The 18989-nt window shown below is 39.7% G+C and overlaps 1 protein-coding gene across 2 annotated transcripts in view; it reads left to right on the plus strand.

Annotated features, from left to right (window-relative positions):
• COMMD10 (COMM domain containing 10) overlaps positions 1 to 18989 on the plus strand; it is a 171338-nt gene that overhangs the window by 102571 nt on the left and 49778 nt on the right. The window contains exon 6 of one of the 2 annotated variants that reach the window (XM_050946000.1): positions 11903 to 18392. The exons of the other annotated variant lie outside the window; for it this stretch is intronic. Within the exon in view, the coding sequence (XP_050801957.1) occupies positions 11903 to 11998 (96 nt within the window). The 3' untranslated portion in view covers positions 11999 to 18392. Of the gene's footprint in view, positions 1 to 11902; positions 18393 to 18989 lie in introns of those variants that run through there. 2 annotated transcript variants of the gene reach the window in all.

Raw genomic sequence — 18989 nt, forward strand, 5'->3', positions numbered from 1 at the left:
GCTAAATTGAGGGACTGGTGCTTGCCTCTAGTTCTGAGTGTAGTTGAGATCCATTGTCATTCTTATCTTTTATAGTAGTGAGTTCTGCAATCTTTGTTCAGCACAGGCAAAAATTCCGTCCTGTGCACTTTTGAGCCTTCTCTTATTGGTTGACATTTTCGCTGTTATGATGAAACATAACTGTGTGTAATCACAGAATGGTGGTGGTTGTAAAGGGAGTGGTGCTCTTTAGGATCAGTCCCGTAGCAAGTTTTGAATAGTAAGACAGAGACTTTGAATAGTGCTCTGAATGCAACAAAAAGCGAGTGCAGGCAGTGGAGTACTGGGATGACGATCTCAGTGACCTGGGGTGCCTGGGTAGGTGGGCTGCAGCAATTTATATGAATTAGACTTTTTTCAAGATGTATGGATTCTTTCCTGGATTAGATGAATTACAATAATCAAGCATGGAGGTCATGTATGCATAAATAACCACGTCCAGCTCTTGGTCTGAAAAGATGGGATGAAAATATCAGATTCATTGTAGATGGAAATGCCTGTCTTCTGATCCAGTGGTAATAAGGAGACCAAAAGGACTCTTGCAGAAAGTGTGAGGTAATATAGTGAATACCTGTTCATTAGTGATACTGGTAATTCCTGTACCCTGCGGAAGAATCTCTTTCCTGCTTTTGGTTGTTCCACAGCTGTTAAATGACTGTAGTGCTGTTATGCTAACAGTGTCTAGTATTGTATTCCTTTTTCAGTGAATACTTCTGCTGAAGTCAATAGGGATTTTGCCGGGGTCAGAAGTGTGGGGAATCTGGTCCCAAATAGACGCTGCTTATGATGGTATTGAAATAAAAGGAGAAGAAATAGGGTTTGTGGTGGAGCAATTTTTTTCTGTCCCCATTGCAAGCTCACCTCATATATTCTGCTTTTCCTTCCAGGAGTGAAAAGGTGTCTACATTTTGCTTGCCCATGGCATTTTTTTCTTTTCCTTAGAGGCATGTTAATATCTCATGGATCACTTTTGAAAACCATTTAGTGTAGGAAAGAATTCTTCAGATATAATTTATATTTTCTTTATTTCTCCTCCCCTGTTCTTAATATTGAAAACAAACGTCCTGTTTTCATGCATGTCCCTACGGGTTCATTTATCCCTGATGTGTTTTCTTCAGTTAATGTAATTGCTGTTTTTTGTGACCTCATAATTGGTTGCTCTGGAAATGACTTTGATGTAGCAAAAGGAACATTCTTTCTTTAGATGAATACCTGGGAGCAGAAAATTCCTGATAAATATTTTATTTAAAAGTCTCTTAAAATTGTAAATGTTACAATATACATGTGCATAACACTTTTCAATAACATATTTGAGAATGACTGACTTTATATCTGTATAATATCAAATGAATATAAAACCATATGGGGCAGGAAGTAAATTAGTATGCTATTTCCCCAATGAAAAACTAAGGCAGAAAATACAGAAAAGCAAAAAAACTCTCTCCAAGCAGAGTGTTTTTCTTGGTGTGGGAAGGTCTTTAAGTAGTTGAGCATTACAGCACAGTGCTGTGAATCTTCTCCATTCACCAGGACTAAACTGTGATACCTCAGTGCAGTAGTCAGTGAGTACAAAACACAATCCAAAGAGAGATGAAATAAAAGAAACTCCTAATTCTCTCATGGGATGTTGGGCTCAGCACACAATAGGGAAGGCATTGAGATGACGCCAAACACTCTTCTGGGGCATTCAAGTTCAATTTAACTTCCACTACTAACCCCGCTTTCATGAAAATACTCCCAAGTGCAGAAGGGAGTGAGACAACCCAACCTTATCTTAGGACAAGTTAGTTTTAGCCATTTGAATTGAATTTTAATAGATTAATTTGGAAATCTACTCAACCTGAAATTTCATTTGATAGGAACATGCAGAATTGTAATGTGAATTAGACTGGAAAAATTTATTTCAATAAACTTTTACAGACATTGGGCCTTAATAGGCCTCAAAGTGGCATATTCAAGCCTTTGTATGTTAAACTGTCTTTTTCAATGGTGAGCACTGTGGTGTTAGAAACCAAAGGTAGAGGACAAAATAAAATTCCAGTTTCCATAACAGGAGTGTCATGTCTATACTGTCTTTTGGGTTGGAGAGCAGGAAGCACTGAAAATGGATAAGTATTGTAATGCTGTTTTTCTAGCAACTTTGCACCCTGATTTTGAACTGGAAAAGAAAAGAGTAGTGGCATTAGGCATAGGTGCCTTAGGAAGTCGTCTAGAATATAATGGTGCAGAGAGTGCCAAAATAATCCTCTAAAGGCTTTATTTGACCTTTTTCCTTGTTCTGATGAAGCAAATTTTGATTTTGTTGTGTCTGGCCAACAAAAGACACTGTCACAAGGATTTAGGCATTGCTGTGCTCAGTGCTATAAACAGCTAAGCCTCATTTTTAAAAGAAATTTACACACTTAAGAAACAAAATCTCATCGAATCAATGGGATTTAGGCTCCTGAGTGCCTAAATCCCCTTTGAAAATGAGGCATAGGCTCCTAAATCATTTAGGTGTAACAACAGTGGGTGCAGCATTGCCTAATTACCTTTAAATATGTGGGCCACTGTGCTCCAAAGAGAGATGAAATAAAATAAAACTCCTAATTCTCTCATGGGATGTTAGCAGCCAGTAGCCACCACTCACCTTCAGTAGAGAACAGAAGTTGTGTGTATTGCCTTCTGGGAGAATGCACTGCAACAGTTGCTGTCGTCCTCCTCTCTTCTCCCCCTCCCCCAGCCTGAGATCTTAGAAAGAGACACTTCAGGCTAATCACAGACCATGCAATGAATGAAAGGAGAAGACTCATGGATAAATGAAAGTGTTTGTGTGTGTGTGTGTCGGGGGGTGGGACGGGGGAGAAGGCAGGGGAGGATGATTTGCAAGTGGGAAAGATCAGGAATAAAGAAGTAGAAACAGGGAAAGGCTCTAGAAGGTAAAGGCCATGAAGTAACCGCATGAGCCCATCTCAGGAGCCATTAGGCTAAACAAATGGACTGGCCAGTTTGAACTCCCAGGAGTAAATTTCTGGAGATGGAGGGCAGAAGGTCTTGGAATACATCTAACATTTAATGGGTTTGTGTGTGATATTTGGAGGAGGGAAGAAGGAATGAATTTAGGGAGGTAAATGGCTCTGAGGAAACAAGGAATGTGCCAGAGAGCAAATAGGAGGAATGTAAAATATTTGAAATGCAGAGGAAAAGGAAAAGAAATGAGTCCCAGTGGAAAAACGAAATAGATGGGATGAGAACAGAGAGAGATATGGGAAGAGAGAAGAAAATAGAATAAATGAATAAGGAAAATGAGAAAGGAAAAAGGAGATAAACCAAATATAGGAGAGAAAATCTAAGAGAGAGATGGAAGAAGAGGAAAAATAGAAAAGAGAATAAGGAAGGTAAACCACATGATGGTTGATATATTTTTATATGATTTATTAACGTACCTGCATTTTAGGGATACCTCTTAAAGATGTGATTTATTATATCTATTGCTTAAAATCAAATATCAACATCTCTTCATTTTTATAGGTAACAAAATTATAGATTTGTTTTCCTGTAGGTATAAGAAGTTTTCTTAGTTGTACACTTTGTCATACACACACACACACACACACACACGAGAAAGAGAGAGATGGGGAACTAAGAAAACTTCTTATACCTACAGGAAAACAAAGCTATAATTGTGTTACCTATAAAAATGAAGAGAAGTTGATACTTGATTTAAAGCAATAGATATAATAAATCACATAAAGAAATTTAAAAAAATCTTCTGCTAGAGTACCAGTGCACCTAAAACTGACTAGGAAAAAGTTAAAGAAAATCTTATCTTTCATGTTCATGATTCTTAATGTTTAGTTGGTGATTTTTAAACTAGATTTATCATTTGGGTGGGGGACACACCATATACCAGATGAGGACATGTTACATTTTCCACCCCAGCCTTACAATCTCTTATGCCTCTCCTCTCACTGCAACTCCAGCTCCCTTCCCACCTCCGACTTTTTTGCCATAGTTGGCCACAGTAGCGGCATCTATTGTCACCTAACCTGTTGTTCACCAACCCAATTTTCTTTCTGATCCACTTCCTCCTCTCCTCTGATCTGGACAGGATAGCATTTCATATTGTGCTTCAGATTTCCTCTCAGTAATGCAGCAGAATCAAAGCACAGGAAAAGGAAAATGAGACTCAGAGCAAGTGAGGCTGATGGGTGAAATATCAGGCTGTTGGGCCTGATTTCATGAGGTGTTGCGTGTTCTGAACTCCCATTGGTTTTAATTGAAGTTGAGAACACCCTGGCACCTTACAGGAAAGGGTGCCAAGACCGGAGGCAAGAAGAGAATAGAGCAGAAGACATCAAAGTGGCCTTTTAGACAGACGTGGCTGAACATCCTCCTAGATAGTTCAACTGAAATAGGGAAAAAATTAGGTTCAGTGGAGCTGATTAGGGCACTGGGGCCATAATTCAAAACAATGACAACATAGTAAACTAGGACATGTGATCATCTAAACTTAAAGATCCATTTTTCCTCTGACATGAGTTGCGCACTCATGGAACTCCATTAACTGAGGGCTTGGTTACACTTCAGGGGCTAGAGCAGCATAGCTGCAGCTATCCTGCTGTATTGATGCAGACTACAGCGATGGAAGGAATTTTTCCATCACTGTAGGAACTCTGCCTCCCTGAGTGATGGTAGATAGCTCCATGGAAAAATTCTTCCATTGACCTAGCCACAGATGTTATGTCAGCACAACTATGTCACTTGGAGGTGAAAAATTGGGCATAGCTGGGGCACTCAAGGTGGAGAATTTTTCACCCTCCTGAGCAATGTCAATATAAGTTTTTAGTGTAGATCAGTCCTTACTGGATTTAGTTTCAATTTGCACTGTTATAAATGAGAGAAGACTCGGGCCTAATGTGTAATTTTTCTACAAGATAAAAATTCCCTTTGGAAAACTAACTCACTATCATTTGTACAGAGATAAGGAAAATTGAATTAATTAATTATATTCCTGTCTAATCCATATTGGCATCAGAGCACAATATTTAAGATTGACCCGAATAATTGTAGACATAAAATCTAGTAGAAGGAAATGGCATTAAACAGTATAATGCCTATCTTTTTTTTTTTTTAATTTTTGCTCTGCACATCTGTGTGTCTGATTTGATGAACAGTGTGCTAGATGACATTTAATGTTTTCTCTTTTTACTGGATATTTTAAGAACATAAATTGCTGTTAAAATTGTTTGAATCTAGTTTTTAAGTGTAAGAATGTAAGCTTCATGGATGGATCATGACTGTATGTTTTTAAATTCATCCAGGTTTAATAGTCGCTAAATTTACTCCAGTATTGAGAAGACAAGCACTCAATAGAGCAGAGAAGGATTTAAAGGGAAAAGAATCTAGCTGTAATGCATTTCATATTTAGTTACTGCTGATGTGCTGTAGTTACATTTACACACAAATTTTGAACTGACCATATGGTTCAAGCATTCATTAGTACTGTAGGTTTTTAGACACTTTGCTACTTACAGACATTGTTAAATATTCCTATATGAACATCTTTCTTGCAAAATCTGCTCACTAAATTATTCAAATGAATCTAGTAACGTGTTCTTTACTAATCCCACAGTGTGTAAAATTAGTTACGGATTGCTCTGTGCATCTGGTTGGTGCTACTGGTAGTGATGTAATTTCATCTTTTTGTCACAAGAATAGATACAGTTAATGACTTTAGTTGGGTTCATTGCTTAGTACACCTGAAAATAGTTCCATGTTTGACTTCAGGGAGGTTTTAAGACTTTGTTTTAGTTTGCCCATTTTGAAAATGTGTGTGGGTTTGTTTTTTTTTAAATTATTATTTGGGAAATGGGCCTGTTTAGTTATGCACAGCGAGACAATAGTGAGTGGCATTTTTTTAATTCACTTTATGAAGTCACTTTATCTCATCTGCTTTATTTCACATGTACTAACTGTTACATTTGTCTTAAAATGGTCTTTTTCTAAGATGTTTTAAAAGTAGGCTTAAAAGATTTGTTGTGATTCCTTGAAGGCTTAAAAGTCTCTTAAAAATCGTTTACTATTTATCTGTATACTTTATGCATAAAATGGGTTTCTTTATACAATGTCCATATATGTGTCTTCTTTAAAACAGCTTCCATGGCTATCCGTTTTTTAATATTCATTTTTTTTTTACTCTGAATGCAATAGGCTTGATAAAACTATCTTGTTTTTTGAATACAGCAGCAGATTTTTGTTGTGGTTAAATACAGCTCTAGAGAAATAACTTGAGAGTCTAAACATGTCTGGAAAATTTAAGCTCAAGGATACTAGATCAGTTATCAAATACGGGTGTGACAGGCTTAAAGGTGAAAGAGATTTGTCATATTTATATTAATGCATGTAAACTAATTTGTCCTGTATTTTGTAGCCTCGTTTGTGACATTTTGTACAGCGTTATGATGCTCATCAGCATATGTTGGCACATATTTCAATAGGCTGGTGATGCACAGCCTTCACTACTATTACTGCTTTTCAATTTAGAAATGAAGGTTTTTTTGTCCAGTGTTGGATATCTCTTCTCTCAAAAACACAAGAAGAAAGAATTGGGTTTTTTCACCTAACAGCTTGGTGCTTGCATATCATTGGGAGCCAGACATCATACTGGGCAAAATTACTTATCAAACTCAATGTACTTAGTTCTTTCTATAAATGGTAACAAGACAGGCGAGAAGGTAATATGTCATTTGAAAGATGCACATACGCATAAATGTGCTTTACAAGTTTTTATAGGTAACAAAATTATAGATTTGTTTTCCTGTAGGTATAAGAAGTTTTCTTAGTTGTACGCTTTGTCAGATACACACACGCACGAGAAAGAGAGAGATGGGGAACTTAGACACAGAGAGATGAAGGTCAGAAATTTCCACTACTTTTGGGTATCCAATTTGAGACATCTAGGACCTGATTTTTCAAAGTACATACCATTTCATAGTACTTTATACATTCAAAGCATAGCCCCCATTGATTTCAGTTGCAGTTATGAGCGCTCAGTATGTCTGCACATCAGACACCAGTGACTCAGTTCAGGCCCCCAGAAAATGAGGAATTCAAAATTAGTGACCTCCTGTGAAAAATTGGATTTAAGAGACCACCTCATAGAAACTGAGTGGCAGAGGCAGAGCTATATAATCCAACTCAACTGTCTTAATCCTGAGACCATCATTTCTCTTCCTGCAATTCCTTGCCTTGTTCACCTTTTCCAATTTCTTCAACAAATAAAACATGGGTTATACCAGAGTCTCCTCTGTGATCATGTAATTAAAGACTGTATGCATTATGATATGCACAGGCAACCTTAATTCTGGCATCTTCTAACTTTTGAGTTCTTGACTTTGAAACCTTAATACTGCTTTTTAGACATAGGTAGGGGTATGTGTGTGTGTCTAGTTTCCTATATTTTTAATAAAGCAAACTGATTTTTTTTCTAACATATAGTATCCTATTGATAGCCACATGGATCATCAGCAGGATTTGGAAATTTTAGATCCACTGACAGATCTCTGCCACTTGAGCTAATGGATAATTGATAGCAGTCACAGATTGTCATCCTCTATGGATACTTTGCCTCTTGCTTTCACAAATGTTTGCTGGCAGCATGGGAATGATGAGATTCCGGGATCTTGGGTTCTATTCCAGGTTCTGGAGAGGAGTATGCTGTAGTGGTCACTGTCTGTTCTGCCCTATCCTCTGCTTGTCCAAGGCCACTTGCTTCTCCCCACCCCTGGCTCCTTGTCTCTAGTCCAGTCTCCCTAACTACCTAGACCCAGTCTTCATTTCTCAGGATTCTTACCCAAGTTCCAGTCTACTTGCCTGCCAAGTGCTAGGCCTGTCACCCTGGATTCCCAGTCCCAATCACCTTGCCCAGACATTCTCAGCCCTGCCTATAATAAAGGCTGTGTATGTTAAGATGTATATGAAAATTATAGATATTTACTGTATCTCTTTCTTCCATTATTGGTATGTTGCTTGTTAGCTTAGACTGTAAGCTCTTTGGGGCAGGGACTGTACTCTTCTGTGGATGAGAATCCATTGTGGATGCTGCTTGAATACAGATAATGATAAATAGTGAAGAAAACCATGTAAATTCACATAACTCTCAAGTCTTTTCTCATGGTTTTGTAAAAGCCTCAGTCTTCATGTTTAAATACAAATACATTGTGCTTCTTTGCCAAGAGAACAATATTTTTATTACAGATTCCAAATAATTGTGGTTGATTTAGTTAAATGTCCACTCACATAAACTAGTGCCCTGCTATTGAGTGATGGTCACCTTTATAAATACAGAAAATAGTAAGAAAAGATCTCACATTTAATGAATCTTTGAAGATACACCTAATTTAGTTTAAGTGAAAATAGGAAGTTGAATAAAATGATACAGAATTCATGGAAGACTGGGCTTAAATTAAAAGGTGCCATGAATGGCTAACATAAGTGGAAGAAACCTTACAGAAGATGGTTTAATAGGCTATTACTTGATTTCTTTTTTTTAATTCTAAGCTTCAGTGAAACCTACAGATAAAGGCACGGTTCTTTTTTATTGAATGAGTGAAGATCTGGTAAATTTTTATGCTTTTTCTCTTGGACTTATTATAACATTGCCTATTATACACCATGCATCATTGTGACTGGTTAATATAACATAGCTCTGATTGTGTTTTTGTGAAGTGCATATTCAGATACATGTTAAGCATTTTTTCATCATTTTGTGTCAATGCATGTGCCTTGTTAAAAAGAGTATGTTCGGGTGTAATGACAGATAAGGCTTTTTTACATTGTGTTCAGTGTGTTTCACTGTATTCACACTACATCACTGGATGACTTCAGTGAGAGCTATTGGGTGATCAGCGCTTTCAAAAATCAGGCCACTTATTTATCTCTTCATTTAAATAAGGATTTAAGAGCTTAACTTTAAACACCTGTTTTGGAAATTGTGGTCTGTTTTTGATGTATATTTGTTTATACTATTTTATTTCTGTGACTAACAGGATGTCTTTGTTAAAACTCGGCACTTTCACAGTGGCATAAGAGAGCCCTAGAAGTCCCTAGTGCAAGAATAGGTTAGGGCCCCCTTCCTGATTCTGAAATCTGAGTCTCCCAACCTAGCCCACTGCCTCCCAGCACCTCTCATTCCTCTAACAGCTCACTGCACTGCACCATAACATACTCTATCTACATGCTCCCAGCCGCTGGCCCCGCAGATCCCCAGCACTCCCTCCTCACCTCTAGCCCAGCAACAACTCATCAACCAGCCTTTTTTCCTGACCGCTCCCTGGCACCACTTGAGCTAGGTAGTTCCAGCCAATAGTTTTGCACAGCAGCTCAGCTCCATCTCATCACCTACCCTGTCCTCACACAGTGCTGGCCAAATCTGAGTAATGAGTGGTGCATGGGGTGGGAGTACTGCTTAGGTTCAGCCCAACCACCCCTCTATCACGACAGAGGGGCAGCTGGGCAAACCTGAGTGGCACTGTGACCCTACATATACTGTTGCAGTGCCACTCAGATTTGACCCAGCTGCCCTTCTGTCCCAACAGAGACGCAGTAGAACCAAATTTGAGTGAGTGGTGTTGAACCACTCCATCTGGTTGGGCCCAATAACCTTGTGGACCCTGACATGACTGCAGCACTTTGCACTATTGTAGCTACCTTACTGCACCCTCACTCCTTCTTAAATAACTTGTGTGGGCTAACAATGTACAACCTCCAAGATCGTCACATCCTCCACAGAAAATACAAGCAAGAATAGAATTGACATTCCTGGTATTCCAATATAAAAAACAAACAAAACCAAGCAATGTAAACCCAAAAAAAAACAAAATAAAACCCCACCATTTCAACTCTCTTTATACATCATAAGGAAGAGCTTTTAAAAATAATTTGTAGAACACTCTTAAGGGCAGAATTGACTAGATTTTTCATTTTACAGGGGAAAAACTATAATTCATTGGGTTGACAGAGTGACCTCCAGTGGACAATAACACTATCATCCTGCAGATGAGTGTTATTTTTCTGCAAATCACTTTTACAGCCATTGAGCAAACATTTTTTTGCCAATAACCTCAGAAAAAAATTCTAAAATGCCTAAATCACATTTTCAAAGGAGACATAGGCACTTAAGAGTCTTAGGTGCTTAAGTAATTTTTGAAAATGGTACCTAGACTCCTAATGCATTTAAATCCTTTTAAAATATTTACCCTTACACTTCCGTTAGAATTAAGTCTTTTTTTCTTTTTGGTTTCAGTTTCTCTAAGCTGTTTATTTACTATGGAAATAATGTTATTAAAATGAGTGGAGTGAAATGACAATCCATAAATTCTGCATGAAGTCATTCTCTACAGTAGTTTGCAATTTGTACCATGACTAGATTTGAGGGTACAAGGAGTAAAATATTGCCTGAGTATAAAATCAGTTCTTAATAAACACCTCCTGAGATATATCTATATCTATATCTATATAGATATATATTTGCTTTTCATTTCTTTATTGCATGACTATTCATTTTAATAACTTTTATAGAATCATAAATAACTAAAACAAAGTGTACAGATGAAGCAATATCTTTCTCTAAAATTATATCGCTGCACATTTGTGGTAAAATGCCAGTGTAACACTTCTCCCCTTCACTCCACAGTTTCACTGTTTGAGTGTTCACAACACCATTTGTTTTTGGAGAACCAAGGCTGGATTTAGGATTGTTTGAGTCACAAGTTTAAAGTATGATTTGAGGTTCCTCGTTGCATAGATAAAAAGGCATAAATATGTTATGGGTAACTTACCCTGTCTCATACTATTACCTGTACTGCTGCATCCTGTACCTTGGCATTTGCAGTGCTCTGCCTTTCTTGGGTATGCCAAACCACTACTTTGAGTTAATTGGTTTGACATTCTTTTCTGTGACTTCACAAGTACATTTTACTTTGTAAAGACATCTAAAATACAATTACTGACAGTGGAAACATGCACTGAGTTTTGTCAGACATACAGGTTTATAGGTTTTGGAAAGAGCATTTATTTAATCACTGTGGTACGGCAGATAGACCCCACTCTGACAACAAGGGTGTTAATGAGGCGGATAGGCTCCATGCCAGCAAGGAGAGGATTAAGGAGAGCCTGGGGCTCCAGATGGCCCCATGCCACTACACCTGCAGCAAATGTCAGGCATGGAGAGAGGCATTAAAAGAAGCCCAGTCCGGGGTTGACAAGGAAAGAGAAGCAGAGCTCTGTGGCTCTTAATTGGAGAGAAGTGTGGTTGCTGCCTAGAGACTGAAGTAGCTTGCCAGCTGGATAACCCCTGCTAAGGGATGACCAAACCCTGGGGATGAATCACTGGAAGCACAGACTGCTTGCAGATAAGCCCTGCATAGGAGTTTGTTGGATGGTGTCAGTTGCAGTTGTTTTGGTTCCTAATATCCTTTGGACCTTAACACCTCAGAAGGGGTAGGAATGAAGCATGCCTTGGCAAGAAGAAATACCTTTGTACTACCTTCACCATGCATTGTATCTTTCTGTAATTATAAATTGAACTGCATGACTGCTGCCTTTTGGAATTGAAATCATATGTGGATTATATGTTGGATGTTTCTGAATTTACCTCAGTGAGGGAAAAACTGTGAGAGGGCTATGTGCCTTGTGGTAGTGCTGCATGTTGGATTTTTGTGTGGAGAGGGAAGTTTTATTATTGAAAATTTTATCTATCTTTTAAAAAATTGCATTCTTGTGACAGTATATTTTCTATTTTACCTACTGGTACTACTTGTGATGTAATATGGGGAAAACTTTCACCTATAATTTAAATTAATCCAGTCATTCTTCTTCACAGGGAAAGAACATAGATCCATTACAATGGGTCTTACCCCCTACTTGCAGCTACTTGGAGGCAGAACCAGACATGTTGGTCCTGGCAGACTGGGAGTAGTCATACCTGAGAACCCCCAGCAAAACTGATCTGCCTCCAGCAGCTGCAAGGAGGATTTACCAGAACTCCTGGTCAGCACTACAAGAAAACAAATGAATACCACAAAAAGGGATCCTTCTTACTCTTTAATATTCATCTTATGGGAAGAAGATAAAGATAAGAAAAGATAAATGGAGATATACCCATCTCCTAGAACTGGAAGGGACCCCGAAGGGTCATCGAGTCCAGCCCCCTGCCTTCACTAGCAGGACCAAGTACTGATTTTGCCACAACCCCCAAGTGGCCCCCTCAAGGATTGAACTCACAACCCTGAGTTTAAGCAGGCCAATGCTCAAACCACTGAGCTATCCCTCCACCCCTGAGCATTGGTTAGCTCTTATTTATTCTCAGGAGCTCTGCGACAAGCTTGCTGGAAATACCACTTCTGATACTAAGGTAACGGGCTGTTGCAGCTTCCAGTGCAGCATGTCCAGGTGGGCGTCTCTGACAGGAATACCTCACTGGCAACAAGTGGAATAGAGAAGCAGGCAGGAAAAGGTGCAGAAATGCCTGGGCTAACCATATCTCGCTCTTATATTGTAGGCAGGCCATGCCCAATCTGCTGGGCCAACAGGATCCTGCACATTCTGCAGGTGTAAATTTTCTTCAGATTCCCTCTTCGGTAATATCTTGTCTCAAAACATGGAGCACTCTCCCTGTGCCCTACAAAGATGGGGAGGAGAACCTGTAAGGTTAGGGTACCCTCAGTATCAGAGTCCTCAAAGATTGATTTCTCTCTTCTTTCCCCATCACCACTCCCCTCTCCCCCCTCAAATCTGAGAAATTGGGAAAGACATCAGGGAAGGATGCTACAGATTCTGATTACAGGGGACACTCCTGCAGAGAGAAATTTCCAAGGTTCAGTTTTCCCAGTAAAACAAGTAATAAGGGGTGCAGGGAAGTTCACCATAATACAAATTTTTCTGCAGCTCAGCATCTCCCACAATGCTGATATGTATGGGCATTTCCCCTCCCGTCTGCAGTTTCTGGAGGCAGTTCATATCTATAGCACAGCCCATGAGAGCCATGTCCCCCTCTCTGGCTTGCTGCCAGATCTTCTGCCTCAATGGCAGCAGTCAAGTAACGGTTCACTTTGCTCCTGACTTCTCTTTGCCAGCGTTTTTTTGTCGTCTGTTTTTTTAAGCATTGGTGAGCAATTTTTCTTTAGTCTGTCTTCTCTCCCCCATCCTGGCTTAGGTATTGAGCACTGAGGTGGTCTCAGTCACCCAGAGCCGGCACTGCAGTGCCTGCCTGCCAGACTTCTCTGTCCCCTTCAGGCATGGCAGAGCTGTCTTGCAAACAGTAGGCAGTGAGGCAGCTTTCAGAGGCTCTTTAGAAGGCAAATTATGCCCTTCCTGTCCTCAGTGAGCTGACCCTGGCATGTTGGTACAGGCTAAGTCAGACTGGCTGTTGTGGGCCCCAAGGAACTGCGACTCCAACATAGAAAAGCTCAAGAAGGAATGACAAAACCAACAGGAAGAGACTCCAAAGATAAGGAGGACTTCAGCCAGACAGCCCAAGGGGTAAGTCCTTGGACAGAACAGGACCAGAAAGACAAATCCTTAAGGGGCACCAGGGCATGTGTGTGTCCCTTTACCCCCAAAGTACTAAAATGGATCCTAAGTTGGCCTGGGAGAGAAGCGGGGCTCATACTTGGCTCCCCTTTTCCCTAAATTTAGGGAACTCTGACTACAAAACCGCATAACCCAGCCAAAGGGAGGACACTGAGGGAGACATATCCAGAGGGCTCACAGTGCTGCATAAAGCAAGCCACAAAAGATTGCAGCTGGGGAATGACTCCTGCAAAGTGAGCCAAAAAATCCAGAGAGAGCAAAAAGGAAAAGAAAAGTACAAAAAGCCTAAGAGGTATTTGTCCTCTGACTCAAACACTCTCCACCCCTCCCACCTGCCCCAGGAAGGGTTACTTTAGGATATAGGCTTTGAGCAGGACATAGTAAAAATGCAGCAAAGATTTTCTCTCTTTCAGATCTTTGAAAGCATGTGCTGGTAGTAAACACCAAGAACTCCTTGACTCCCTCCAGAGAGAGATTTCATCTGGGAGTGAACTTGAAAAAGGAGTAAATCTCTCCTGGTTTATAATCCCCCAAAGTCTTTGTTTAAAATGTAGTGCATCTGCTGCTTTCACGTCTTGTGCAAGAGCCACACATGCATGGTCATACTCCCTATTGCCTGGTGTATGATTCAAGATCAGAAAAATATTCTGGACTGGCTGCCTTTTTTAAGAGAGATTTTTATTAGCAGTGGCTGTCGTGGGAAATGCCTCTTCCTCCGCCTTTAACAGCCTAAGATTTACAGGAAGAGCAATGATATATATATACACATCATGGTGTCATGACAGTTTAATTATAACATATATTATAAACTTTGTTACAACACTAGCTCCACCTAAGGGCATGGAAAGCTAATTCGCAGGCAAAACAGGTACTATTTACTACTAAATATCCCAGGGGCAGGCTCTTTAGTGACTTAGTAGGTTGTGCTGCCCTGGAAACCTCCTTTCAGTTAATTTAAAAAAAAAAAAAATCTAAGAAGGCCTTTAAGCTCAAATGGAAATATATACTCTACTGTGGGTCTTGGCACTCTTTGATCCAAATGACAGTTATATGAGGGACATCCGTTAGATGATTGAACACACCAAGTGACGAGAGACAGAAGGGATACTGCAGAAAAACCTTCGTTTTCAAGCACACATGGCTAGAGTCTGACTACATAATGTAGTTTCCTAAAGAGGGGACAAGTGGCAGAAGATGTTGAAGTGTGGGACACTACTACATCAGAAAAATGAATCTGAGGCAGAGAGATCCAGCCTAACCTTAGGGTTAAATGCAACCCCTAAACCAAGGTTAATGACATTCTATTATTCTTCCAATCAACTGAAACTCCAGACTATGAAGACTGCAATATATCATCTTAAAACTGCAGTAATTTATCCCCTAGGCAACAAGAAAGCTTAGAAATATACTCCATCTTCTTTTTAGAGCACAAAGCACTCCAAAAACAGAAGGGTGCCTAACCTCAGCTTCTTGATTTGATTCTTCTGGAAGCCATGGTTCAGGACTGAAACCTTAAATTCCACTTCAGCAACCATTTCTAAAGGGGAATTATTCCCCGCTCTCCCATCAGCGGATTGGAAGAACACCTATCTGCACATCATAATATGAACCTCCCATAGTAGACATGTCGTCTTCACATGCAACAGACAATGTTTGTAGTATGTTGACTTACCTTTTGGCCCACCTGCCTCTCTAAGTGCTTCCCAAAATACTAGTTAACATTTTGTTTTCCTTGGACAGAAAAGAATTCACGTATAGTCGCTCTAAAATGACCTGCTCTGCAGAGTACCTTTCCTGCAAGAGGCCCACATAACAGCCTAGGTTGTATTCTGAAATAACATGGATTTGTCAACACTCCCAAGAGCCAAACGATTTCACACATTTGATATTATTTACGAGAGTTATCATAGCTACCAACCTCCACAGAAGTATTTCTGTCAGGGCAGGATTCAGAAGCTGGTGGCTGCAAGGCACAATAGAATTTGTTATTCAGTCACAGCTATGAGTGTTCTGATGTCTCAGATTAGAACAATGGTGTTGCAGAGTGTGGCTGCATCATAGCACCCCTTCTGGCTGATCATGGCACTGCAGGCTCTCCCAACCTCAGTTTCCCCTCACCCAGGTTTTGTGTCTCCCACAGATTCATGTGGCTCAATTCTCTTTTGGACTAACAGAAGACCAAACTTTAATACTATAATAGGGTGGAAAGCCCTGAAGTCGGGTCAAGAGGACTCTAGGAAAGTAGCCTGGGAGTCTGCACTCTATCCCAGAGCAGAGAGAGTGAAAGGTAGCCTAGAGGGGCTGAGACTGTAAAAGGGACTCCAGGGAAGAATTCTGGGAGTCAGCACTCTGTCCCAGAGTGAAGAGACTTTTTGTCCCCCTTTGGTCTCCCCTGAGCCTACCTTCTGTGCTCCCTTTAAGTCTGTCCACTCAGTTATAGAGCACCGAGTCCCCAGGTAACATGTTTCCCTTGGAGTACACAGCTTTTTGCAGACCCTGGCTCAGGGCCTTCCACAGAAGCCTGCCCACTCCCTGTGTTTACACAGTCTAGACTGATCTCACTCAGCCTTTTTATAAGGTCCAGCTGTCCATTAAACTATCACCCAACCCTACTTACCAGCTGGTTGCCCCCTCAGGCTGGGAGCCAGCAAATCAATTATGATACAGGTAGGGCTGGCTCTATCTCCCCATAAAGAGGAAAGTCAGCCTGTGACTGTTGGTCCATTACACCAATATACTATTGAGTGAGGTTCCACATGAGTCCACTCTAGAAGCTTCCTAATTTATTGAGGCTACAGGACCCATAATCTTTGTTCTTCCTTGTCGTGTTGTAAAGAGGTACTCAGAGGGCCAGAGTATAAAAACTGGAGAGGATTGGGGGAGCAAATTGATGCCACCTTCAAGTGCAGGGAAGCTAATTCAGGGAACAGTTTCATCCAAGGTTAATGGAGGATCAGATGTCCAACACAGTATCAGTTGGATCAAACTCAGAATAATCAGTTATGCCCTAAGAACTTTAATTTCAGTTCTGATCAACCAAGATCTACATCTAACAACATCTTTGCAGTGGCTTTTTTTCATCAATCCTGTTATGAGCATTTGAACTTCTCTTTTTTTGGGTGAAGGGAGACGGAATTGGAAAGGGAAGGGGGGAGAGAGAGAGAGAAATCTGTATTCTCAAGCACTACACGTAAATAGGTTATAAACATCACACCAGCTGGGTAAGCAGGCAAAGGATAAATCCAGAAGAGAAGAATATACCTGTCAGGGTCTTCAAATGGGGAAACAGACCCTGGGTTGCCGCCCTTTGTCAACAGACCTTTTGCATCCAAGATACACAAAGATACTGAAGTCGTGTTCCAGATAAAGAGATTTATAGTCAGGGCATGATCATGGCTACGTTCTTCCCTGGCAAAAAGTATGACTGTCTTTTTCTCTTCATAATGTTGTCCAGGACATCTTTAAAACAAAAAGGGCAAAAGTAGGCCTCTCGTTATCCAAATAAATCCTGTTTCTTGAACTCAATTCTGGTAGCACTAATTTGTTATGCTACCTTTATAAGAAGACTTTTCTCTCAAGGACCAAAATCCACACCCAGGACCCGAGTAAATAATATAACTATAGAATCCTGAAGATGCACCAATTAAAATAAGTTATTCAGATGTGTTTGTTGCACCTTTAACTTTGAGAAAGTATTCCACAAAAAGGAAATATTCAGGGCCCTGCCAATAGGTAAGACATTAGTATGGATGGATCCAGTCAAGACAAGTGCAAAGCATGTCTTCTTTTGGTGTTCTTACAGTAAAGTCTTAATACAGGCCTAAAATCTCAAACTGTAATATCTTAGTGGTAACTATTTCCAGCTCGCTAAAGATAGTAAGCAGGTTTTGGATTGCCCTCTTATCCAGACATATGATTTCTTATAGCTGCACTTCTCAACTCTGTACAAATGAGGAGAGGTTCCTCTAGGGATCTAAATCTTGTTATAAACACCGTGGTTAAGCATTCTTTTGATCTCTTGTCAGAAGTGCCCTTAGATTTTCTATATTTAAAGATTGTCATCTTGGTTGCAATCACCTTGGAAAGGAGTGTTTTTGGAGGTTACTGAGGAACAGCAGTACTGAGCCTTTCATGAAGCAAAGTTGTTCTAAAAGCTAATGCAGCCTTTAGTCCAAAAATAATCTGGTTACAAGATTTTTTGTTTTTCTTTCATCCTTTTTTTTTTGGTGCAAAAACACCATTTAAAATAAATAAATTTAAGCAAACCAATGTTTCACTCACCTCTGGTATACTCTTGATGGGAGGAGAGCTCTAAAAACTCAACATTGAATACAATACCCAATTCAGAAAATCTCTAACTCTGTTGGGCTCTAATTTATTTATCATAAATTTTAAAAGGATTGGCAAGTCTTCAGTTATTACATGGCTAAAGTGGTACTTCTCAGAAATTATAAAAGGGAAAAGCTGTTTTTTCCCTTGAACATTCATGCTCATTCATTCGGGGCCATGAAAGCTGCCTGGCCTGAAGGGGTAGATGAAACACACAGAAAGAATTATGGGATGGCTGCCTGGTCCTGTTTCCGCTCTGGGGGTGTGTGTGTGTCTGTGTCTGTCTGTGTACACTCACAGACATTGCTCCCTCCTTTAAGAAACTCCCTCTCAAAAATATATATATATACAACATTTAAATTTTTTGAATTCAAGCTGTAATTGATTACCTGTTGAGATGACTGGTTTCCTGTGTGGCAACATCTAAAACAATAAACCACATTATCGAACTTTGAGATTTGTTATGATTTTATTGCTAGTAATGTTGCAGTTCTATAGTTACTCTTGTTTTAATACATGCCAACTGTCAGTTTGCAAAACAAGAGAAAAGGATTGCATCACACAACTAATGCTGGCAAAAGAGTGAAATTGTGACCATTATATTTTTGTTCTGAAATACAAATGTGATCTATTGCAGTGTCTTAAAGTTGTAAGGGACACTTCACATGAAACTAGATCATAGGAGAGATTTTTTGGAGGCTTGAGCTTAGCTCAGAAACCGGTAATTTTGATTAGAAATTCAGCATTCTACATTACTTTAGTCAGAGACACGCTGAAAGAAAAGATATAGCAACAGTGTTATCCATTTACCGGTAATTGATATATCTCATAATATTTATTTGTCCTCCTTTGATTGTAATATAGAATAGCATCCAGTGCTCCCATCATATATGATGTATGCAAATGACAGCACCGGGAACTACAAACAACAAATTTAACTTCCATCTTCTAGTTATTGGTTACTGATTATTTTGTTACTGGCTACTACATGGCCAAATGTATGCAAATAAATAAAATCACTGCTTTAAAATAGTGAAACTTTCACACAA

This window comes from Gopherus flavomarginatus, chromosome 3 (genome assembly GCF_025201925.1).
Source record: "Gopherus flavomarginatus isolate rGopFla2 chromosome 3, rGopFla2.mat.asm, whole genome shotgun sequence".
Taxonomy (NCBI): domain Eukaryota; kingdom Metazoa; phylum Chordata; order Testudines; family Testudinidae; genus Gopherus; species Gopherus flavomarginatus.